At 51.8% G+C, this 24,468-nt stretch overlaps 1 protein-coding gene across 5 annotated transcripts in view; it reads right to left on the bottom strand.

The window, feature by feature from the left end:
* The window catches only part of SLC22A23 (solute carrier family 22 member 23), a 126,048-nt gene that overhangs the window by 61,828 nt on the left and 39,752 nt on the right, over positions 1-24,468 (bottom strand). Inside the window, exon 4 of one of the 5 annotated variants that reach the window (XM_072945769.1) lies at positions 11,912-12,560. The exons of the other annotated variants lie outside the window; for them this stretch is intronic. Coding sequence (XP_072801870.1) covers positions 12,481-12,560 — 80 coding nt within the window. The 3' untranslated portion in view covers positions 11,912-12,480. Of the gene's footprint in view, positions 1-11,911; positions 12,561-24,468 lie in introns of those variants that run through there. 5 annotated transcript variants of the gene reach the window in all.

The following is a 24,468-nucleotide window of genomic DNA, read 5'->3' as shown; positions in this document are numbered from 1 at the left end:
CCGGGGTGGCAGGAGAGGCATGGAGCCAGCCCACTGTCGGGGACGCGCAGGGTACGATGGGGACTCTGAGGTTGCTAAAGGCATATGAAGCAGAGGAGTGACATGACCGCTTGGAGTTTAGAAAGATCTCTGTGCTGCGGAGCGGGGAGGGGTGACAGGGGTGCCAAGATGTTAGGGTCCGCGGGGGCAAACCAGGCCCCGGGGCCAAGCGACAGGAGTGGAAGAGGGGACGAGGGCAGCTGTCTGCTGTGGTGGCTCTCGTGGACAACAGAGGCGGCCTCAGTCCCCCCTGGGCTAAGGCAAGTGCAGGAGGCGACACGACAAGCCCGTCTCGGCGCGATGCTCGAGGAGAGACCAGGGCCTCCTGCAACGCAGGCTTCTCGGTGGGGCCCCGGCCGCCACCGGGTGTCTGCCGTCCCCGCCGCGTCCCCGCCGCGCACCTGTCCTTGGAGACGCACATTCTCTACTTTACAGTGTTTCCAGCAAAGACTCAAACATTAAAGAACGCAGGGAGCACCTGTAACCACGGAGACGCCCCCCATGAAGTCTCCAGGGTAATTCCACTTGAACTATTCTTTTCTGTTGTTACCAGATGATGTTGGGTCATGTGTTCATTTTTTCCCCTAAAAATCTTAACACATTGAAAATATAGTTATTAGGTCTAATACAAGCATCTGTATCCTGAATTCTTCTGAGAACCTGAGAGGCAAAAGGAAAAGGGAAACCAGGAAACTTTATTTTCCAAAAGAGCTTATTAATTTGCCAACCAAAGGACATGCTGGTTTCTTAGTCTCTTATTCACTGTATTTTTCTGTGGCTCCTTTAAGTTATGACAGTGACTGTGCAGGTACATGAGGGCTGATGGCATCAGGAAACAGCAGGGAGGACCGCGGGGGTCAGGGTGACAGAGACACGTGAGCTACAGTCCCACCAGAGAAGGCTGCGTGGCCTGGGTCCACGTTCTGAGCCACAGGATCCCTGGCGGCAGAACGGTGGTAAATGTTTAACTCATGGTGCTGGGGGCGGGCAGGGGGAACGAGTTAATATGTGTTCACTGTTAGGGTGGTTCCTGACTCAAAAGATAACTTACTCCTTTATTATTATCACCACCAGTAACATATACAGATTAACTTTTCCTGAGTTATTTGGTACTGAAGACAGCGCGCATGGAAAAATACTTCTGTAGGCTTAAACAGTTGCTCGAGGCCACAAGACTCACTCAGACCTTTACCAAGCAAAACACCCACCCCAAATATCAGTCTTACCACGAAGTTACAGGGCTTGCTCCCAGCAGAAGCCACCGTGGGCCTTGGGCACGAGGGGTCCTAGCAATGGGGAGAAAAATCTAGGACAAGCAAGTGGTCTCTGTCTCCCACCTCATTCTCGACCAAAAATAAAATCTTGGAATAACCTGTAACGGAAAGGAATCTATACGTATGTGTAACTGAAGCACTGTGCTGTGCGCCTGAAACCAACAGCACTGTCAATCAACTCTAACCCCGTTAAAAAAATTCACTGTGATTTTCCAACACTGCAGCCATCACCCCAGAAGGGAGGGCAGGGGGTGATCTCAAGCCTCAGGCACCAGAGACCAGTAGGTCCCACTCACACGCTGGCGTGGCCGTCACCCAGCCACCCCGTAGATGCCGGAAAAGCCGGCACTGTGAGCCAGGCTTTAGAGAAAGTGCACGTGGCCCTCAAAGGACACGCTTCTTTGTGGACCTTTCCACTTCCCCCGCTTCTTGGAGGTCACAGCAGTGTCCGTGCCTCAGTCTCACAGTCCTCGGAAATTCAAAGCACTTTTCTAAACAGTCCGGAAATGAGAGATTCGAGGCAGGAAGAGGGGTCGGGCTGGTTCGCTGAGCTCAGCATCTCTGAAAGCATCTATCTCCACCCATCGTCATCTCAGGCACCGGGGACCAGGCCTGAGGGCGCATCCTCCCGTGGCCCCAGGATCAGCACCTGCAGACGTCTCTGTGGTCCTGTCACTCCCCCCGGCCCCCAGAAGGCAAGGCAGGCCCAGGGCCACCCCGGCCAGGACCGTGAGCGCAGACAGGGCCAGGCACTCAGCGCAGGGCTTACAGCCCGGGCGCACAGCAGCTTGGAGCGGCATTCCCACCGCCCAGGTGACACAGAGGCCGGGGCCCGGGCAGGTGACCCAGGTGGTCCAGAGTCACACAGCTGGGGTGGGGAGTGGGTTCAGACTGAACCCCAGGTGAGCTTTCCCCAGCGGCTGCCACACTAGGGGGGTGCTCCTGACTATCTGTCAGCTCTGGAAGATTCATCACATGACGTGAAAGAGACTAGAAACCCTCTTCCACCCTGTGTCCCAGTGACCTCGAGTGCAACTCAAAGGAGCATACACCTTCCCTTCCGCTGGGGACACGGGGCCCCGGCACCAGGCTGAGTCGCGCTGGCTCCAGTGCCAAGTCCTGCTCTGCTGTCTCAGCCTCTCCAGAAGCTTCCGGCTCCCCGCACCTTCACCGGCAGCCTGAGAGGCCCGTCACCCAGAAAAGGTGGAGGTCCTCACCGGGCTCCAGCAAGGTCAAGGTGACCGAGGGTGGAAGGCAAAGGCAGGAGACCTCCTGGGGTTGGCAGTCCCAGTGACTTACTTCCCTCCCTTTTGGACAAAAGGTATTTTCTGGAAACGGGGGCTTTGACCAAAATTTGAATCCTTGGTCCTCTATGACCAAGTGCTTGCTAGACCCACACCTTGGGAATTCGTTCCCAGCCCCAGCCCTTCATATAATGTGTCTTCTAGGCAACCCCAGCGTGTGCAACGCAAGCCAGGCTCCACCAGGGTCCTCACCAGAGTCGAGTCATTTTCAGCCTGGGACGCACAGATGTGTTGGGGACAGCCGTGAATCTTCTGCAGTTTTCTGTAAGGCTGTGTGTGCATGTGTTGGGTTGAGGGGGGATGAGGGGGGCAAGCATTTCCCCAGGGGAAGAGCCAACCCATTGTTTTCATCGAATTCTCGAAGGGGTCTCTGACCCAAAAAAGACACAGAAGCTTCAAAAGGAGCTTTCGTTTCTGTCAAATTGGCCACATTTCAACATAAAGTGGGTCAGAGCGATTAAAAGCTGAAAAAAGTCACGGATGGGCAATTCTATCTGTAAGATCTCAGGGACATGAAAACAAACCCTCCGAGGGAAGACATGATGCAAGAGGGTTCCAGCAGGAGGGGGGCCTGTGCGCTGTGGAAGGTGCGGGGGTCCAAGGAGACGGGTCAGGAAGGGGAGCCAGAGCCGCCGGGAACGCCAGGCGGATGCGGTCACTCCCGCCCTTCCTCCCGCCCCGCGCCCTGCACAGGGTGGGCTCTGCATGCAGCCGGCTTAGGCTGCACACTGGCTCCTAATTTTACTTAAACCTGCTGGAAAAACGTGTGTGCAGCACAGAAGTCCTGGCCTCCCCCCGGGACCAACCTGCTGACACATCAGAACCGATCAGAGAGATGAGCTAATTAAGATTCCGTGGTCTTTCCCAGAGACGGCTCTATTTTTAACCTAAGTTTGTCTGTCACTTCAAGTGTGAGGTTTACTTTTTTTTTCTGAGAAAATACCTTTTCCTTCTTAACATTTCCATGAATAATTTAGCCTCGCTGATCATTCCTGCAGTCTCTTTCAAGCATTTCTTCTAAAGACAGATGGGGACATTCTGGGCAGAAGGGAACTAGAAAAACATGTGAATCCCCAAGTCCCACCCTGCAGGGACCCCACTTAAAAAGAAAACAACAGCAGCAGAAGGACAAAAAGGGCTTCAAAAATCACCATCGCCTCCTTGTGCATCTCCTGCAACCCTGTGTTCAACGCAACACCCACCTCACAGGTGTTTTCCAGGCATCGATGTGTGACTGGCTCATTAGAAATAATGGAGCAGACATATGTCGAGGTTCTCCATTGGAAGCCACATGTTTTAGGGGCCCTGGGCTAGTCTCCACAAGCATTTTAGCCCAAAGACTGCTGAAATGCTTCACACTGAAAACGTCCTTGTGTTTAGACAATATTACTTCCACGTTAGAAAAGGGTTTTTTAAAATGTATTTTAAGCCTAACTTCTTCTCTTGTGGAAATTTCCATCCCATACCAGTACACCTCCATATTCAAGAGAAAAAAGACAAACTCAGTCCACAGCAACCATGATTAACATTTGTTAACATCCCACCTTTCTTTTAGGAAAATGGCAGATTGTAAGATAATAGATCCAATTTTATTAGAACGACTTTTAGAGCGTGGACTGTAACGTACTCCACTGAACTTCACTTTATGGAATCCATGCTTCCATTTTTTAAAATGCTTTGGTTGGGGATTTCTTCCCCTAAACTTTCCCACTGACTTTCTTTACAAAACTGAAGGTGGTTAACCACGTCTAGGAATGCAAGAAATCTTTTTAAAATTAAGCTTTTTTGGATACATGCATCCCAGTGTTCATACCAGCACTGCTTACAACAGCCAAGACATGGAAGCAACCTAAGTGTCCACCATCAGATGACTGGATAAAGAAGTTGTGGTATATATACACAACAGAATACTACTCAGCCATAAAAAAGGATGAAATAATGCCATTTGCAGCAACATGGATGGACCTGGACATTGTCATGCTAAGTGAAGTAAGTCAGACAAAGAAAAATATCATATAATATCACTTCAATGTGGAATCTAAAAAAAATGATACAAATGAACTTACTTACAAAGCAGAGACAGACTCACAGACATAGAAAACAAACTATGGTTATCAGGAGGGAAGGGAGGTGGGAAGGGACAAATTAGGGGTTCAGGATCTGCAGACACTAACTACTATATATAAAATAAACAACAAGGTCCTCCTGTGTAGCACAGGGAACTATGTTCAATAGCTTGTAATGGCCCATAATGGAAAAGAATCTGGAGAAGAAAATATATACGTGTAGCTGAATCACTATGCTGTACACCAGAAACCAACACTGTAAATCAACTATATTTCAGTAAAAAGAAAGATGGGAGAGTTAAGTGCTTTAACTTCAAATTATATTAAAAAATTTGATGTCAAATTATATTAAAATTATTAAATGTTAAAAGCCAAAGGGACAAACGAGGCATATCAATGTTATAAATTCTTTCAGTGTTTGTTGGGAATTTTAAAATGCTCTTAAATATTAAAACATAAAATAAAATTAAGCTTTTTGGGGGAGGACTTCAACGGAAGTTGTTCAGCGAGACAGTGTAAACGCTGAAACGTGTTTGGAGGAATTGTGAGATGGCCCCTGAGGAACTCCGAGTCCCACGGGGGCGGAGGGGTGTGTGCGACCCTCCAAGGGCAGGGCCCCACTCCTGGTTCTGACTTCACGAAGGTTCCTCTGCCCAGGTGGGACCCTCCCTGGGACCCTGGCTCAAGAGACAGCCATGTCGGGGTGGGAGAGCTCCCCGGGTGCCAGGCAGCAGAGCTGGCCCAGACCTGTGGCAGCAGCCACCCTGGGCAACTCTGTCCTGGACTCCGAGGCCGTGCGGCTCCCCGCTCACTGGACAGCAGGCCCGCCTGCCCGACTGCTGGCTCAAACTCCAGGTTGAGCAAGTTCCCCGGTGACCTTGACACGTCCACGCTTGGGGCCGTGTACACATCTAATGGGGAGGGGACATTGAACCTGGCTCAGTGTCACTAACCTGATCGATCTTTTGAAACCAGCAGGGCCTTCAAAGCGGGACATCCTGGACCCACGTCTCCCCTCAACTGCTGCAGGGTCTCTGGACAGCCGAGCCCCCCAAGCTGTGCTGGGTTCTTCTCTGCACTGTGGGCCTTTCAAGAGCTGATGCACGAAGCCAACTGTTCGGTTTCCTGGAAACAGTTCCCACCTGGGACCTCCTCACCCAGGACTGTGGCCTTGTCCTCAGGGAGTCACTTAATTTTATTTACTGCCTAAGAGACACTGCAACACAAATGTGACCTCATTTGGAAAAGTGTCTTGGAGGGTCTGTGATGAGCATTTCACTTCGAGGTTTATCTGGTGCCCTGGTCACCAGCCCGACTTCAGATTTACTCTCTAGACTGAGGACCGATGACAGAAATTCGATTTAGCCGCCACTGACTGAGTGCCTGCTAAGCGTGGAAGATAAGAAGTGAACGAGACTCTCCTCCGACAGGCACAGGTCAGTGGGCCAAGAACAGATGGTGAATGTTTCAGGTGCTGTGGGCCACGTGTTTCTGTCGGGACCAGCCTGCCCGTAACCACGCGGGCAGGGCCACATCCAACTGAACTCTACCGATGGACGCTGAAACTCAAATTTCTTACAACTTTCACGCGTCGCCAAATATTCTTCTTCCTTTGATGTTTCACGACTTGTAAAAAATGTAACAACCACCCACATTTCACCAACCACGTAGGGCGTGGCCAGCGGCTGTGGCTTGCAGACTCCTGGGTCTGCCCTTTCCTCAGTGCGGGTGGACGTTCCAAGTCTTGCTTTCCTCATCTGTAAATGGGGGTGAGAAACTTTGCCTTGTGGATTCTAACAATTAGACACCTAAACACAGAGAGCACCAGATGAATGCCAGCTGACCCCCTTCCTGGAGGAGAGTCCCCGTGATAACGGCTAAGCTTCCCGAACGTCTGCCTCCTGCCGCATTGTGTTAAGTGCTGCCTGCTTTTTATAGTATCTTATTGGATCTACGACGCCATCGATTTTAAGATGCACCGTTATTGAACGGACCAGCGAGAAAGAAAAACACTGCCACCTGACCTCTGACACGGCATCGACTATAAGGTGTGATCAGCGTTGGTCCCGATTCCACAACTGCTCGAACGCGTGTGTGCTGGTGGTCCTGGTGGACGTCGGCCTTGCAGAGTCAGCGAAATCCGGTGTCTCCTTGACGCCCACAACCACCCTAGGAGGTGGGACTCTTGCCCCCATTTTACAGATGAGGAAACTGAGAAGCAATTTCCAGTCTCTGCTCAAACGGCTGGGACTGAACACGAGACCTGGTCCAGAGTCTGAGCTCGGACTCTCAGGCACAAACACCTGGCAGGAGCTGAAACACTGCTGGACTTTGCGTATGAAATGACAGGGTCTGGAGCCCGGCCAAGATGGAATCGCATCCTCTGTCAGAGAGGACACAGAGCAGGCCAGCCAACCGCGTCCCTCTGGTGCGTCCGCGCAGGGTGTGCCCGCAGCAAGCGGTAACAGGAAACGGGTCTAAAATCCGGATAAACACGGCAGGACGCACTAACATCTCCCTTGCGGGTGCCTTCCTCCTGGCGGCTGTACTGGGGGGCGATGCTAAGAGCCGAGCACGGGGAGGACACGGGAGCGGTTTCGCCCCTTGGGCTTCATTTTCACGTCTGCGGGGTGAGGCGTCCACAGGCTCAGGGCCGCCTCCAGCTCCGCGCCCCCGGGTCTCCCCCTTTCGCTGCCCGGGGGCTTCCCGCTCGGCCAGAGCTGGGGCACAACACAGGCGCCCGCGCCAGCCCCGGAGCGCAGACACGCCGGGAAACGCTCCTGCAAATTCTGCTTGGGTTTTCCTCTCAAAACTTTGGCCTCAGACCTTTCTCCCCCTTGTGATTTCATCACCAGGTATTTGTAAAGTGCTTCCAATATGCTTAACAGGACTTCTTTTTTCCCTGCAAAACTCCACTTACTCCAAAGCTTGCCTGCACGTAACATGAGCCCGTCTTTGTGCAGAGGGGGCAGCCGGCAGACCGGGCCGCCCTGCTGGGAAGGCCGCCTGCCGAGGCTGGCCCGGGATTCCAGGAGTCGTCCCACCGCTCCACGGCTGCCCCCGTGCAGTCAGGGCGCTTTGCGCCCAATACCCACGACCTCCTGAGGGCCTGCAGCCTGGCCCCCGCCACGCAGAGGGGCCTACGTGACCAGCCCCAACAAAAGCCCCGGGCTCTGGGCCTCTGATGACCTCCTGGTGGACACCACTCCACACGTGTCGTCACAGCCCGTAGCGGAGGACCCCGTGTGGCTCCCTGGGAGGGGATGCTGGGGCGTGGGCCTGGCTCCCTCCAGATTCTTCCCTGTGCTGACTCTGCCTTGTATCCTCTTTGCGGCAATACATCACGGCCAAGCCAGACACCAGATGCTGAGTCCTGTGGGCTCTCAGTCCTGGGGGTCGTCTTGGGGACCCCGACACAGCCATCCTCAGCTGGCTCCTTTCAGCACATCGTCCTCCTGAAACAGGGCTGTGCCAGGCGCAGGAAGGCCTGGGGGAGGGCGGGGGGCCGCTGACCGTACCGACCTCGAACCAAAGGTGAGCGAGAAGCCAGGTGTCAAAGCGTCCCTGGTCCCCCTCGGTGTTGAACCAACACGCTCCTCTGGGATTTCTGCCTTCGGTGGAGGAGCCAGCACTGGAGATGGTGATGGTGACAGTGGTGAGGAGATGACAACGGCTGATGCTTCTCCAGAGCCTGCTGTGTGCCAGGCTCGCGCCAGTGCTCCCCACGTCAACTCAGTTAACCCGGCAGCCCTGGGGGTGGGCACTTTCCTCATCTCCGTCTTTAAGACCAGGAAGCTGAGCACAGACAGGTTAAGTTACCGCCCCGGGTCACACAGCGGGCTACTGCCAACACATCCTCTGGCTTCAGAATCTGGGTTCTCAACCTCTACCCTGGACGGTCTCCTGCTGGACAGAGATGTAAACCTGAACCAGTATAAAGAGGCCCAACTTTACCTACACTTTTAAAACTACAGTGCGTTTTACATTCTGCGCAGCCTCAGAACTGCCGGTGTGAATGTTTTACTGCTCGAGCTGGACTCAGGGCTGTGTGGTCAGCCCGTGCCCGGGTGACTCGGGGTTGCCTCCTTGGTACCGCACTTTGTCCAGGGTAAGCATTCAGATGCAGACAGGTGGGAGGGGGTGGGGGGGCCAGTGCAGACTAGGGCTGAGATGCTGGTCTCGGGACAGGGCGACCCTGGGCAGGGTCTCCAAGGTGAGTTCCCGACAGTCAGAGTGAACGCAGGCATCCCACGCGCAGGAGCAAAGCGAACAAAAGGTGGACCTGGTGATGACCGGGTGGGGGAGTCTCCAGGCCAGAGAGGCAAGCGGCCAGAATCCAGGATGTGCCTTGGCAAAGCCAGGGGAAGCCAAGCTGCGGCGACCCTTATGTGCGAAGCCGGAGTGGACAAGTGGTGGGCAGCCAGCGGGGAGGACAGTGACAGTGTGGTGAGAGTCATCTGGGGGCACAGTCAGGGTGGGCCGGAGCCCTGGCGGGGCGAGGGCTTGAGGAGTTGCTGCGAGGGTCCCCACACGACGTGAGCCAGCGTGAAACCCAGCCGGAGCCCAGCCGGGAGGCGGCGCAGCGTCAGGTCTGCTGCTGAGACAAGGAAGGCCTTGGCCAGCAGGCCTCTCTGAGCTGACGGCCGCTGCCTGGCGCCCTCAGCCTCTCCCACTTTAACCTTGTAGGATTCTAAGAGATTTGGGGTGGAGCTGGTGGCCACCGGGGGTTGAAGGACCTTTTCTGAAGCGAGCATGGATGGAATCCAGAGCATCAGGGGTATGAATGGCGGCCCTGAGCGAGTGCGGAAAACCCGGCGACTGTCGGTGGAACTGACGGGAGTACGGAGGTCAGGAAAGAAAACTGAAGACAGTCTTTACTTCCCACAGGAAACTACGTTCAAGGGAAAAACCATCTTAACAGCTACAGGAGGTGAGACTTCAAATGACAATAAGCTACAAGAAGAAACGGCAGGAAAAAATTAAAAGCAAGCCCCAGAGGAAATGAGCTCACTGATGGCTGCTGTGTCCGGCCCGTGTCATCGTTTACCAGCCCCGGACTCCCAGCTCCGACACAGACTGCCACCGTCAAACTACTGCGAACACAACTGCGGCTGAAGCTGATAGTTCTCATGATTGGATCTCAGCACGTTCTGCGTTTTGAAATAGAATATTAGCTACTGACCCTCGGGCAGTTACTTGCGTTTCCATTTCTGAGCACAGTCATGCATCCAGCTAAACCACTCACCTGCTGTGCGGTTGTGCCTCCCATGAGGCCAACGTGGGTCCGGGGCTCGCGCCAAGGCCGTGACCGTGGGCAGCGAGAGGAGTTCTGGGGAGCACCCGCTCAGTCCCACTGTGTAACCTGTTTCCTGCAGGTGTCATTTGCTGCTCTGTGCACAGTCTCTCTCTGCAGGCAAGGAGACTGCAGCCTCTAATGTGTACGTTATACGGTCGTATATTCAATGTACCAGGCTGGTATCAAGTATGCAAGACCAGTGATTCTGCAATTGGCCCCTTCCAGTTAATTATCTCACCTTGTACACATGTCCTAGGTCACGACTGGCAAAGAATGATTTACAATTTAATGGGACAGAAAGAAGAGACGCAGGTGCACCCGTCTATCCACTGCCTCTCTTCTCATTAAAATATTCCCCTTGGCGGAAAGCATATGCCTCGTCTGTTTACTTGGATTTGCTTTTAAGGAGCCGATACGCCAGGAATTTTAACAGTAGAAGTAAATTCATTCGGTGCCATGTGTATTTCCATTCCACTTCCAGCAGGCATTAGGAAGCCTCCTCAGCACTTCATGTCTGAATATTTTATAGCCACATGTAAGTCTTCGGAAAAACACATTGCACTTGGGGTAGCAAAGACCATGCAGATTTTATTAAACACTTGTGCCGGTAAGAACACAGCAGGAAACGCTGATGCGGCTTCAGAACTCAAACGTGTATCGTGCGGTCATTTCAGAGTGGCCCCACCAGCGAGAGGCCACAGACCGGACCCGGCCTCCCCTTCCTCTGACTGTCCAGTTGGAGCAAGTCACTTAACCGTGGCTGTGTCAAGGCCACAGTGAGACCAAGACCAAGTCACGGTGCAGAGGGAACCCCCCACCGCTCTTCTCTGAAGCCCACCTTTCAGGGCCAGGTTGGAGCCCCTCTCAGCCCTGCCACCTTCCGCCTCCCCGCTCCTCCTCCCTTGCAGCCCTCACTTCGGTCACCACGTATCCTCTCCCTGCAGGACGTGCTCTCTCGTCTCTCTGACGTGAAACTCCTCCGTGCCAGGCCCTCCTTCCCACAGTAAAACTCATCCCTCAAAGCTCAGCCACTCCTTCTCCTGAATTTGCAGTGACGCTCAGTCACCTTCGTCGATTGATTCACTTACATCACAAATGTCTCAGCGTCTTAAACCCAGCTCTGAGCACGTGGGTGTAGGTCACTGTACACATACTGGGTTGGGTCATCTGGACAAAAGCTGATGGGATACACACTAACTGGGGGGGCTCACAGGAGAGAGAAGAATGCTGACCATAAGGGGGGATGGAAGTAAAGTCGGGCAGGGGTTCAGAAGCGTTAAGATGCCCCCCTCCCCGGCTTGGGGGTGGGGGAAGGAAGATCTGCAGAGAAACAGGCCCTCTGGGGCCCTCCGGGCCACACAGGGACGAAACCCAGAAGGAGGCAGAGATTAGCCCAGCCGCTGTGCAGCAGGGCAGGCAAGTCTGGGGGGCACCCCGTATTTAAAGAGGGGAGAGCAGGGGCCTCCTGAGCTGGCCCCAGGAGAAGTGGGAGAATTTGGAGATGCAAACGGCAGGCGGAGGAAGGAGTGCATTTCGGGTGGAAGGATGGAACAGGTGAAGGCTTGAGAACAGGGCTGGGTGAGGAGCACACAGGTGGGGACCAGGAAGGGACAACGAGAAGGCGGAGAGACCCCCACCCCCAGACCTCGTCTCCCCGGCCCCCAGGAACCCCTTGGCTGGGCAGTGGTGGGTTTCTCGCTCTCTGGTCTGCAGGCAACACAAGGGCAGGCACCCTTCCAGCACACTGCGCAGTGGCCCACAGGTCCCTCAGACCCATTTTAACAACCATTCCATCTGAAAAGCTTAATTCTTTAATAGTCTAGATAAGTGAAAACTATGAATGCTATAATACTTTAAAATCTTATCAATAAGAGAATCAGTTGAAAAGCACATTTCTCTAGTGGCAAGAAGAAACATGCATATTTATTATTTTATTATTCTTCCTACATAAAATGTTACAAAGAAAACAAAATCTAAAGCAGCACTGTCTTCTGGTTTCATCATCACACTACCTAGTTCAAACTTGTAATTTAATTATAAATAATGACTGTATTTTTTGCCTCTCATTACTCCTATTTGAAAAAACAACATAAAATTCTTATTATGCTTGTACTAAGTTAGACCAGATAGTTTACAAAGAATATAGTGACCTTAAAAATCCTCAGAACTAGATGATCCAGAAACAACCTAAATGTCCTTCGATGACTGGATAAAGAAGTTGTGGTATGTTTATACAATGGAATACTACTCAGCCATAAAAAAGAATAAAATAATGCCATTTGCAACAACATGGATGGACCTGGAGGTCGTCATTCTTAGTGAAGTTAAGTCAGAAAGAGAAAGAAAAATATTGTATTTTATCACTTATATGTGGAATCTAAAAAAAAAGGCAAACTTACGTACAAAACAGAAATAGACTCAGAGACAGAAAATAAACTTATGGTTACCAGTGGGGAGAGGGGATGGGAAGGGATATATTGGGAGTTTGAGATTTGCAGATACTAACTACTACATATAGAATATTTAACAACAAGTTTCTTCTGTACAGCACAGGGAACTATGTTCAACATCTTGTAGTAACCTATAGTGAAAAAGAACATGAAAATGAATATATGCATGTATACATATGACTGAAACATTATACTGTACACCAGAAATTGACACAACATTGCAAACTGACAATATATCAATTAAAAATAAATGACTAAATGATCCAGCAACTCTGCTTCAGAGATTAGACCTAAAAGAATGGACAGCAGGGATTTGAAGAGATATTTCTACATCCGTTTTCACAGCAGCCTTATTCACAACAGTCCAAAAGTGGAAGAAACCCAAGTGACCATAAACCAAATGTGGTCTGTTCACACAAGGGAGGAGCATTCAGCCTTCCAAAGGAAGGTCATCCTGACACTTGCTACGACATGGATGAACCCTGACAGCACGACGCTCAGTGAGATAAGCCAGGATGATTCCACTTGTATGAGGTCCCCGGAGCTGTCAGACCCAGAGAGACAGGAGGCAGAGTGAGGGGCCAGGGGCTGAGAGGAGGGGGATGGGGAGTCAGTGTTTAACGGGGACAGAGTTTCAGTTTTGCAGGATGAAAACCATTCTGAGGTGGATAATGGAGATACTAAGAATACGAATGTACTTAACGCCACTGGGGTGTATGCTTAAAAAGGGTCAAAATGCTACATTTTAGGTTATGTATATTTTACCAAAATAAAATAAAAAGTTTCCCAACACGGGAGTCTTAACTGAACCACACAACTGCTGAGTTTATTACAGACTTACCCCACCCCTTGCTGTGGACCTAATCGACTTGGTTCCTTAAAAGTCTGTGGGTTGGTTCCCCGGGGAAGGCATCACAAGCTGGCCAAGGGTTGGACATCCCTGCCCTCCCCGTCATGGTACCCATCACCTGTGCCAAAACAAAACACTCCTCAGGGAACATGCTGTGGCCAGGACAGAAGGATGCGTCAGAGCTGGCAGGTCGCGAAGGCAGATCTGGCCACCTAATTTGTTCCAGCTCATCTTCTCTACAGAACATCTAAGAAGAACCCATCAGGGCATCAAGATACTGGGACAAGGGCCCCAGCTCTGAATTCAAGCGGGAAGCTGCCAAATGAAATGCATCGCGCTCTCAATGACACAGCTCTGAAATTTCCCACTAAACATCGGTCCCTGCTGGACACAAGGCGGAGATTTCAAGAGACTTGAAAAACAAACCAAGAAACCCCAGCATCTTTCCACGTTCCTCCACGTTCCTCCTAGGTCTTTAGCTGCCTGGGAAGATGGATTTATTAATGACTCAGCTCGACGTTAGCTAGAAACATGACACTGAAGCCACCAAGATGCCAAGAGCACCTGTGAGTTTAGAAATGGACCAGAGGGAAGGTGAGGGGGAGAGAGACGGATGTTGTGTGTGTGTGTGTGTGTGTGTGTGTGGCGGGGCCGCCGGAGGAGGCCCCGCAGGAAGGCAGGCAAGCCTCAGGGTTTTTTCTCAGTTGTAAAGCACTCTGCTTTCTTTATTTCCTCCCTGATTTTAAAAATAACACGTGCTTACTATAAGTCTTACATTATAGAAAATGCAAAAGCTGAAAATTTCCCCAGAATCCCAGCCTCAGAAATGACTACTACTCTCTGGTAAATATCCTGCCAGAATTTTTTTTTTGTATATAGGAGTAAATGAACAGGACCGAGTGGAACTCTGAGACTCCCAGAACACACGCTCTTCTGCCCTTGTGCAAGATGTCAAGCAGTCCTGACAAATAACTGACCAGTTTCTCCAGAGAGCAGCACACATTTGTTTTCAGAGAAGATTCAACCACACAGTGGGTGGGAAAGCCTCAAAGAATTTCTAACTATTCAATATTAAATATTGTTCAAAGTATTAGAGGTGAAATAAAGTTTAAAAAAACAGGAAATAAAGAATAATGGTTTGGGTACAGAGGAGAAAACCATTCAGGGAGAGAAGGAAGAAGAAACACTCGCTTGTTCCACAGAAACTGTGAACAAAGCAGCAGTGATGACCTCAGGCAGTGGGCACTTGTAACCGCTCCTCCCGGGTCCTCTAAAAAGGTGGCTTGTCTGGAAAGTCGGAGAGGGGCAACAAATAAAGCAGCCTCGGGAGGTTCTGGGTTCTTCTAAGACAGCCTTGTTCTTGGTGCCCGGAGGGGACTGGCACAGCCGGCCGCAGCCGCCCCGCGGGCCCTGCCCCTCCGCAGCCAGGCCGAGCGGCGCTGGAGACAGCCCGGGCTCAGGGCGGGCGGGAGCTAACGCTTCTGTTTCACAGATGAGGACAGTGACTCCAAATGACCCAGCAGTCCCACTTCTGGGTCCACACCCAAAAGCAGGGAAAGCAGGGTCTCCAAGAGATGTTTGCACACCGGTGTTCGCAGCAGCATTATTTATAGTAGCCAGGAGGTGGGGGCACCCCCAGTGTCCATCCTCAGATGACGCATAAACAAAATGTGGTCTAGACCTAGCATGGGATATTACTTGGGCTGAAAGGGGAAATTCTGACAAAGGCTGTAACTCGGATGAACCCTGAAGACCTGATGCTCAGTGAAACAAGCCAGACACATAAGGACACGCAGTGGCTGATGGCACTGGCGTGAGGTCCCCCGAGTGGTCAGGCTCACAGAGACAGGCAGTGGGCTGTGGGTGCGGGACCAGGGCTGGAGAAGGGGTGTTCATGTTTGATGGGGACAGAGCGTCAGTAGGAGATGGATGGTGGCGATGGCTGCACAGCAACGTGAATGTGCTGAGCACCACCCAGCCACTTAGAAAGGGTTAACATGGTAAATTTCATACTCTGTGGTTTTTTTTTAACCATTATTAAAAAGGTTTTTTAAGAATGTAAGCGGAGAGTTAGGGTGTAGTCAGAGAAACAAACTGGTGAATTCTGCCTGAACAGGAGGGAAGCCTCTCTGAGGAGGGACGGGGGGCAGAGGGCACGATGACCGTCTACACAGAGGTCTCCGGGATCTTTCACCCGCTGCTCCCTGGCTGCCCACCCCCACCCCCTCCACCTTGTGGGGCTGCTCTCCTGCAGTCACCCCCTTGTGTGACCTCACGAATCTACACTCCTCGGGGAGTGGAGCTCCTGCCTCGTCACCTGGCCCGGAGCCGGGCAGCAGAGAGCACGAGGAAAGGTCCTCCTTCCTGATTCGTGGTGGCACCACCACCAAGCCCTGCAAACCCGGCCTTTCAGGTTGTCGCCGGCTGCGTGAGCCCCGCCGCACACCTGCTGGCAGCAAGCCGTCCTGCTGGGGCCAATTTCAAAGATTTGCCCCCAGCGTGTGCCCTTCTTTGCTAACTTTGCAAACTTGATGTCACTTGTCCTCAGAACATAATACTCAGGCTGCCAAAAGGCAGGCCAGTATAACAAAGGGACATCCTGATGTTGCGTCTCAGGAAAGGCCCCGTCTTGGATGAAATGAGCAGACCAGACACAGCCAGTTGCTCCCGTCTGTCTGCTGCCTCGTCTGGAACAGCCACCAGCTGGGAGCCACGTCGGGCACAGGGAACGGGCTCTGTTCACAGCTCTCGGTCTAAGCTATGCCTCTCATCCAGGCACCCTGAAGGAGGCATGATGCCTGGACATTTTACACACGTTCGGCCATCTCAAGTAACTGGCCTCAAATCAGACACACTGATCCGATTTTTAAAGGTTCCCTTCTGCCCTCCCGCTCCATGCAGAGCGAGCCAGGCACATTGCGGACCCTCAACCTGCCCCATCCCTCTCCCCTCCGTGCCCAGAGCCTGGTCAAGTCCCAGGCAAACCCACGCCACGGGCCAAGACTTTCAGTCCCATCTGCAACCACCCGAGTGCCAGGCTCTCCCACAAGTGCTCGGAGTCCGGAGTTAGCCGAGAGCTCCAGGCACACTTCCTGCCCCTGCAGGTTGACCACCTCCTAAGGATGGACCTGGGCCAACACATGATCCCTGTGGCCACTTGGGCTCCACGCGGGACCCGTGGCAAGCGCGGGTCTGGTGGGCATCCCTGGACGCCGAGTGAGGGTACAGAGGATACGGAACCCGGCTTTATTTCCTTAACATTCGTTTCAGGTCCTGAGAGCTTAAGTAAATTGCTGGCTACCAGTCAACTCCAACAGAATGAGAGCCAAGGACGCTGACACTGACGCCGGAGTCAGTCCAGGGGCCCCCACACCAGCACGATCATTCCTCTACAGACACTCGCCCCTGTCCTGGGAGCACATTTGCACGAAAGTCACATCACAACCAGCAACTGCCGTCATCCCTGCATGGGGAAGGCAAACGAAACTTGATGGCAGAACACAGGGAAGGGGGTCCCCAGCAGCCAACAGGGGCGGGGAACAAGCTTCCCAAGTTAACATTTAAAAACAGACAGAAAACGTGTCCAGGCACTTTCCTGAAACAGGCATTGCTAACACAGGGGAGGGAGAGCTTTTTGGAACACGTTAGAGAACGGCTATCTGTATTCTACGTCCTTAGTGTCTCAGTGATGAATGGAGTGTGCTGGGTGGGACGGGGCCCTGGGGACTGGTGTCTGACAGCGGAGCCCAGGTCCCCACGTATGATTCGTCCAGGAGAACTTCTCCTTTAGTTTATTATCCTCCTGCCATCAAAGTGGTTGGGACTTTAAAAATGCAGTGTACCGAGCTCTGATGTTCAGTTTCTTGTAATGAGCCATAATGGAAAAGAAACTGGAAAAATATAAATGTATGTATGTATATGTATAACTGAATCGCTTTGCTATACACCTGAGACTAACATTGTAAATCGACAACACTTCAATAAAAGGTAAGAATTTTTTTAAATGCAGCCTGTGGAGCTCTGAATGGGTGCCACAGGAGAAGTCACTTACTGAGCTGGCCACGGGGGAAAGGGCTATGAAGCGTTTCCCTCTCCCACCTGCGCACCAGCTACCCTCCTACATGACACCGGCAAGTAGCCAGCCCCAGTCCCGAGCTCCTCTCTGACAACGTTCTCCGAGCTGGCTCAGAGCTCAGAGAAGCCCTCATGTGAGGCCCTTTGGAGGAGGAAAGGGTTGAGGATTCCAACGTGGGATTCTGGCTCTCAGCAGAATGGTGGCCGTCACCCGCATAGAAGCACGCGCTCAAACACACCGACCCACCAACACTTCTCTGGACCTTCCCGTCCGTCCTCTCACCCCTCTGCACCACCTTTCATGGTGAGAAACTGATTTAGGTTGTAAGGCCCCTTTCCCAGGATCACACTGGGTGGGTGGTGGGGCTTGGCTTCATCCAACACTGGAACCTCCCCAGGGTCTCTCCAGTGGCTGATATGTGATCACGCGCATGTGTACATGTGGGAAGGAGGGCGGCTGCACGGCGAGTCTGCAGACCCCGCCTTCAGTGTGAGCCACGGAACACCCCTCGGAGGACAAAACTGCGTCTCTAATTCAACTGCAGTTCTGAACTCCCAGCTATTGAGCCATGATAATGTGCTGTTTCAGGCGACTTCAAGGAAAAACTCATTGCCGACTTGCCTTCTAATTCAATTTTTTCTACCCAATTATAATGAACATTTACCACTATTAAGTTATTTTCTTGCACAACAACGTGGATGCACTTAAGCCACCAACTTGTATACTTAAAAAATGGCTGTGATGGTAAATTTTATGTTATATACATTTTACCAAAATTTTTTAAAAGTTATTTTCTTTCTAAAATACTTAACATGAGGACAAGATGGTATTCCTCTGGGGAATACGTGAATTAAAACCCACATGTGGAATTACATGGATTACATTATCACTAAACGTAATTCAAGTTGCTTCTGCCCCAGTTACCTCTGACCTACTGGGCAACCGTTGCTCCATCCCAGGGCCACTTCTCAACCCTCGTCTTGCATCACTGGACACTCACTGGCCCCTTCTTCGCGCCCTGGGTATCAGGCTTTTCCGATTTCCCACTGACCAACCACTCGGCCCCCTCCTTCCCACCCCCCCACTGTGCCCCTACCTCCACCCATTCATTCCTCATGTTACACAGGCTCTGGGCAAACCCAGCCACTCCACAGCCTGTAACTGCTACCCTGATGCAGAGGACACAGACTTGGCTCCTGAACTTCTGAACAGCCAACCACCTGCTAAATCAATCCCTCAGATGCCCCTAAGGCACCACCAACTCGTCCTGTCTGGAACCGAAGCTGCCATCTTCCCCCTGTAAACCAGCCAGAGGAAGGGAGAAGCCAGTGACTTCAAAATCTACGGGCTTTGGAATCATAATGCCTGGGCTGCATCTCCCGCCACAGCATTTGGAGGAACACCTGTCCAGGTGCCCAAGCTGTCACCTGGTCCCGCCCTGGCCCGCCTCCATTCGTTGGTCATCTGGGCTTGGATTCCTCCTCCTCAACGTCTCTCCTCCTCCATGGCCACGGCCTTCATCCAAGCTCTCCCTCCTCACCCAGATACTACAACAGCGTCCAGCTTTCAGCTTGGCCTTCTTCCTTGGTCTGCTCTCTGCTGCCCCAGCCTGAGCAATGGCCCCAAGACATGCATCTGAAACTGCACCTTCCGTGCTTGAGACCCTGCAGCAGCCTGGCACTGTCCCAAGGTCATGGAGGACAGAACCTTTGTGCATTTTCCCCAAGCCTCCTTCCCAGGCTTAGAGACTCATGATTCAGAGTCTGGGCTCCACCCAGTCTCTAGTCACTCACAATACCCAGGATGCACTGGGCTCCTCTGGTCCCTAGTCAGTCACCCGCAGTACCCAGGATGCACTGGGCTCCTCTGGTCCCTACTCAGTCACCCGCAGTACCCAGGATGCACTGGGCTCCTCTGGTCCCTACTCAGTCACCCGCAGTACCCAGGATGCACTGGGCTCCTCTGGTCCCTAGTCAGTCACCCGCAGTACCCAGGATGCACTGGGCTCCTCTGGTCCCTACTCAAGTCACCCGCAGTACCCAGGATGCACTGGGCTCCTCTGGTCCCTACTCAGTCACCCGCAGTACCCAGGATGCACTGGGCTCCTCTGGTCCCTAGTCAGTCACCCGCAGTACCCAGGATGCACTGGGCTCCTCTGGTCCCTACTCAGTCACCCGCAGTACCCAGGATGCACTGGGCTCCTCTGGTCCCTACTCAGTCACCCGCAGTACCCAGGATGCACTGGGCTCCTCTGGTCCCTAGTCACTCACTACCCAAGGTGCACTGAGCTCCTCTGGCCTCCAAGCATCCACTGCTGCAAACAGCAAACCCCTACTCTCACTGGCCCTACAAAACTCACAGCTCAGGCTTGCTTTCCAACACTCTCAGTCCCGCCAGGTCCTGTCCCTGCATCTTCGCTCACTAAACCCTGAGTCCTGGAGGGCAGGAAGGTGTGTCTGCCTCTGCGTGCTCAGCACCTGACAGGGCCCAGTAAGCACTCACGTTCTCCACAGCTCCCCTGGCACCTAGGAAGCCCTCAAGGGTTTGCCAAGTGAATGAGTGAGGAGAAAGCAGTCTTGTTTTCACAAGAGCCGCCAAAAACAAAACTCCGCTTCAGAGTCTCAGTTTCTCCAGTGTGACACAGAGTAGCACAGCCGCTAGCAGCGAACGTTCAAGGCCCTGACTCCCTGGAGTTACACTTCTCTCTGTTCTCTCGGCCAAGAGTATTTTTTTTTGCCAACAGGAGTCTTGGCAAACCAGCAATGATTGCACGTCCCACCAGGTATGTCTGGATGTTTTGAAGACGCCTGGTCTTCTCTCTTTGCTTTCACGGTGACATTGATTTCCTATCTCTTTCATTTCAAGAGTGAAAAACAAAACAAGGCCAGTCCAATATTGCTTCCTCTCTTCTCCTCAACCCTCTCTCCTAGTCAGCACATTGTTTAGCCACATCCCTGCCTGTCCTTCCAGATGAGAAAATAAAGTTCTGCAGAGCCTAGAGGACCCCTGGGACAGACCTGTGAGTCCACCTGGCAAACGTGTGGTGTGAAAGGTCGGGGTGCAGGGGGTGCAGAGCGTGAGAGAGGCTGCCCCAGAAGGGGTCAGGAGGGGCCTGGAACCGCGGGGAAAGCGGAGCGGTCAACCAACAACCCTGCCCCTCCCTCACCTCTTCCCAGACCACCTCAGGGCCCCCCCTCCAGAGAGTGACAACGCAGGTCACCAGCGTGAGCTGGGAGGACGCCCCCCGGGGTCCGGGATGCACGTCCTCCCCCCCGGCCCCCGGAGCTATGAAATCCTCACCACTGAGCGGGGGGCTCCTGGCTGAGCTCAGAATTCAGAAGCCACAGAATTCTAAAGGGGGAAGCTGCGGCGGTTCCACTGGTTTTGTTGTTTTATTTCCACGGCAGCGTTAGATGCTGGCCCGTAGAATCCACTTATTTCTGATTTCTTCCACCCATTTTCTCTACAAATGGTTCCAGGAAGGGATCCCACGGCTCCACGGGACACAGTTTGAAAACCTGACTCTGGAGATGGAGATGGAAGCTCGAGGACGACGCATTTTGTCGCAGACACAGAGGTGGTGCACTGCAGGGCTCACACCAGCCCCGGGTCTCCCGACTTCCAGATCTTTCTGCTCCCCTTTTAGTGGGTGAGCAGCTTGTTTCAAATGAAGCTCTCCAGGCACCACTGAAATCCAGTCTGGGAAAAACCTGGTCCTTCAGGAGACACATGGCGTTAATAAAAATCCTCCACTGTGTGGGAAAGGCATCCAAACACTAATTTTAGGATACCAGATATCTAAATATTTTCTGTTTTTTCTGCTGATTCTGAGACAGGACTGTCTTCACCAAGTTCAAAACACCCAGTGAAATATGTACTTTCAAGCCTACTTGTTACAGATTTAGGCTAACTTAATCCACATCTGTCCATCTGTCCTAACTTCCACCAGAAGACTGGGCGGACGGGTCTCGGTGACGCCACCCAGCCACATGCCTTTCCTCTGTCCTGTTGCAGGTGACGTGATACAATCTCACATGACCTGCCGACAGACAGACATGCATTTTTTCAGAGAAGTCTCAGCATAAATCCAAGCTGTGGCTACATGTAAGCAGAGGGAGAGAGGTTTCATCACTTTTATTTGCAGAAGTGGTGCAATTTTGAGAAAAGTTAGCCCTCGGGGGTGTTTTCTGGTTCCCTGCTGGACGACTCGCCCCTCCAGTCTCAGACCAGCTGCAGCAGGGCGTGACCGGAGCCACCCCATGCCCTCCGGGGGATCGGATCACTGACCAGAGCCTTTGCTCTCATTCAGTGTTCCCGGGCTGCGCCAGGAGCTAGGGTTCCCGGGAGGCGTGATGGGGCAGGCGGGGGTAGGGGGCAAGGGCGTCATTACCTTTCTGTTCTACATCTGCTCCTTTACTGGTCACAGTCTCTCTCCCGCATTAGTGAAGTGTTTCCCATGAAGGAAAAGCAGATGGGAAAACCTGAGTCTGATTTCCCAGCTGTGCCATTTTGAACCTGGATCAAACCAAAATTCTTCTGAAGTTAAAAAATGAGACAAATGAACTTATTTACTAATCAGAAACAGATTCACCGAAATAGACAACAAACTATGGTTACCAAAGGGGAAAGGGGTTGGGGGAGGGATAAATTAGGAGTTTGGGATTAACAGATACACACTATTGTATACAAAATAGGTACAGCAAGGTCCCACTGTACAGCACAGGGAACTATATTCAATAGTTTGTAATAACCTATAGGTGAAAATAATCTGAAAAAGAATAGATATGTATACATGGAACTGAATCACTTTGCTGTCCACCTGAAATGAACATGACATTGAAAATCAACTATACTTCAATAAAAATAAATACAAAAAAAATTCTTAAAACATGTTGGCAAAAATACGAAAACAAATACATGTATGTATATGCATGACTGGGAATTGTGCTGGACATCAGAAATTAACACCCTGTAACTGACTCTACTTCAATAAAAAATGTTAATTAAAAATATTTTTAATTAAAAAAAATTAAAAGAAACAGATTTTAAAAGAAGTTTGCCAAAGGCTTTGGGTAAACTCTGACTCATCCCCTTGGTGGACAAAGCCCTGTCGGTAGAGCCAGTCCCACCAGAAGAACGGGGCCGTGGCTCCGAGGGCGGCTGCTGGGAAGGCCCGGGCTCCGGAAGAGGGGGGCTGCGGGGGGAGAAACGAGTGGATGGCTCATGATGACCAAGCACACAGTCACGTGAAACTGTCCCTTCACCCGAATGCAGAGCAAATATTTGCTCCCCAGAAGGCGCCCCGCCGGCAGCTGAACCTACTTATCCTTGAGAGCAGCCCCCTCGGTCCTGCTCACCCCCCGACTCAACCACTCACTCCACGGGGCCGGTCGGTTCAGTGGATCTTCTCTTAATTTACAGCACAGCTCTGATGCTCAGCAATCCTGCTGAGTGGGATATGATCCAAGGAGTATCAGTTCACGAAAACATCAAATTATAGAAATAGAGGCTGGGGGGGGAAGGCAGTCACCCAGCGCACCTGAACTTCCTCAGCCATGTAATCAGAGTCCAGCTCCATCAGGGCGAACGGGAACACCGCCCCGCCCACAGCAGACTCAAGACCCTTCCATTTACCGGTTAGGACTTGGCTTCTAATTTTGCAAAGTCATCAGTAACTTGGTCACCTGTGAAACGTCTGGTCACTGGCTGATGATGTGTGAAATTCATCCAATTATTTAGGCTGTCTGGGTTGAAGGAGGGTTATTATAATGAGAACACGAAGCTTTGAATTTTTCAAGAAAATTCTTCATTGTTGTCAGGCCAGAAACCAAAAACAGTGGCATTCATTCCTCCCCAGGAACTAAGGTATGGACTCTGCTGGCAAAAAGTAGGTTCATTACTTCCCATCAGGGTGGTAGTGGGGGAACTGGGAAGACAGAGACCAAATGAGGAGAGAAACTCAAAAAGGTATATTACAACATTCCTCTCCCCCAGGACTCATTACATCCGACATCAAATCAACTCAAAAAGCTATACTCTCTCTGGGCTTCTTTTGAAGAAGGACACATCTTATCAAAGCTGCGTTACCCTGTCTGTGATGCTACCGATCCTAGGTGGAAAAAAGAACTCAGACCCCAGCAAATCACGTCGGCCCGTGTTGAAAAAGCAGTGATTTCTTTAGTCTGTGACAAGACTTCATTTTTATAAACTAGTAGGAAATGTGATGATTGCTTCTTCCCTTGGTCTGTGGTTCCCTGCCCCTTGTCCCAGCTGAGTCAAGATTTTCAACTTTTTTTTTTTTGGCCAGAGCTAAAGGGACACAATTAAGCCACCAGGGCGGCCGAGTGTGCTTAATGATTTCAGTGTCTCCTGCGGCCTCAGAGGTGGCAGGGATCTCGGCCACTTCCTCCACAAACCGCTCAGCATTCCTCGCCGTCCCTGGCCGCTGCCCATGTGTGTCTGAGCGCCACCTCCGGGGGAGACGCCAGTGGTCTCCAGTTTACATCCTAATTACACGAGCACAGCTCCCTTAGTGAATTCAAGGAAACGAAAGTGTAAAGGAGAGCGTCTTTAACTGAAATGTACCTTAGAAAAACTCCAAAAAAAAAAAAAAAAAGAAAAAGAAAAAGAAACCCCTGACACAGCCTGGCACAGAAAGCACGAAACTCTTACAGGTCAGCAGCGTTTCTCAGAGCGAAGAGTCCGCCCTGACCCGAGAAACAACATCTGCAAAAATCACGGCCAAGCTCCTGCAAGACTCAAAAAAGAAGGCTGTTCCGTTCTCTTTTGAGAAAACACAGGCCTTTCCAGCAGATGCATTAAGTGAGATAAAAACCTCACAGTCGAAGGAAGAGAAAATGTCAGGACCATTAAAAATGTATTTTCCAAACAATCAATGCCCCAAGTTTCAAAACCTTAGGGTCAAGAAATACCTCGACCCAGCGACCAGGGGTGTCAGGAATTCCCTTTGGGCAAAACAAATTCCCAAGCGTTCCCTGAGCGCGTATGCTGCTCCTGGACGAAACCACTCAGGTGGGAGAGCTCGCAAGCGCGCTGGCTTGGAGACTCAGAGTCACCTGCCCTACTGGCCGAGAGCTGGTCTCGTAACTCCTCA

This window comes from Vicugna pacos, chromosome 20 (genome assembly GCF_048564905.1).
Source record: "Vicugna pacos chromosome 20, VicPac4, whole genome shotgun sequence".
In the NCBI taxonomy this organism is placed as follows: Eukaryota; Metazoa; Chordata; class Mammalia; order Artiodactyla; family Camelidae; genus Vicugna; species Vicugna pacos.
The sequence above is the reverse complement of the archived record's forward strand: the minus strand, read 5'-3'. Positions and strand labels throughout refer to the sequence as shown.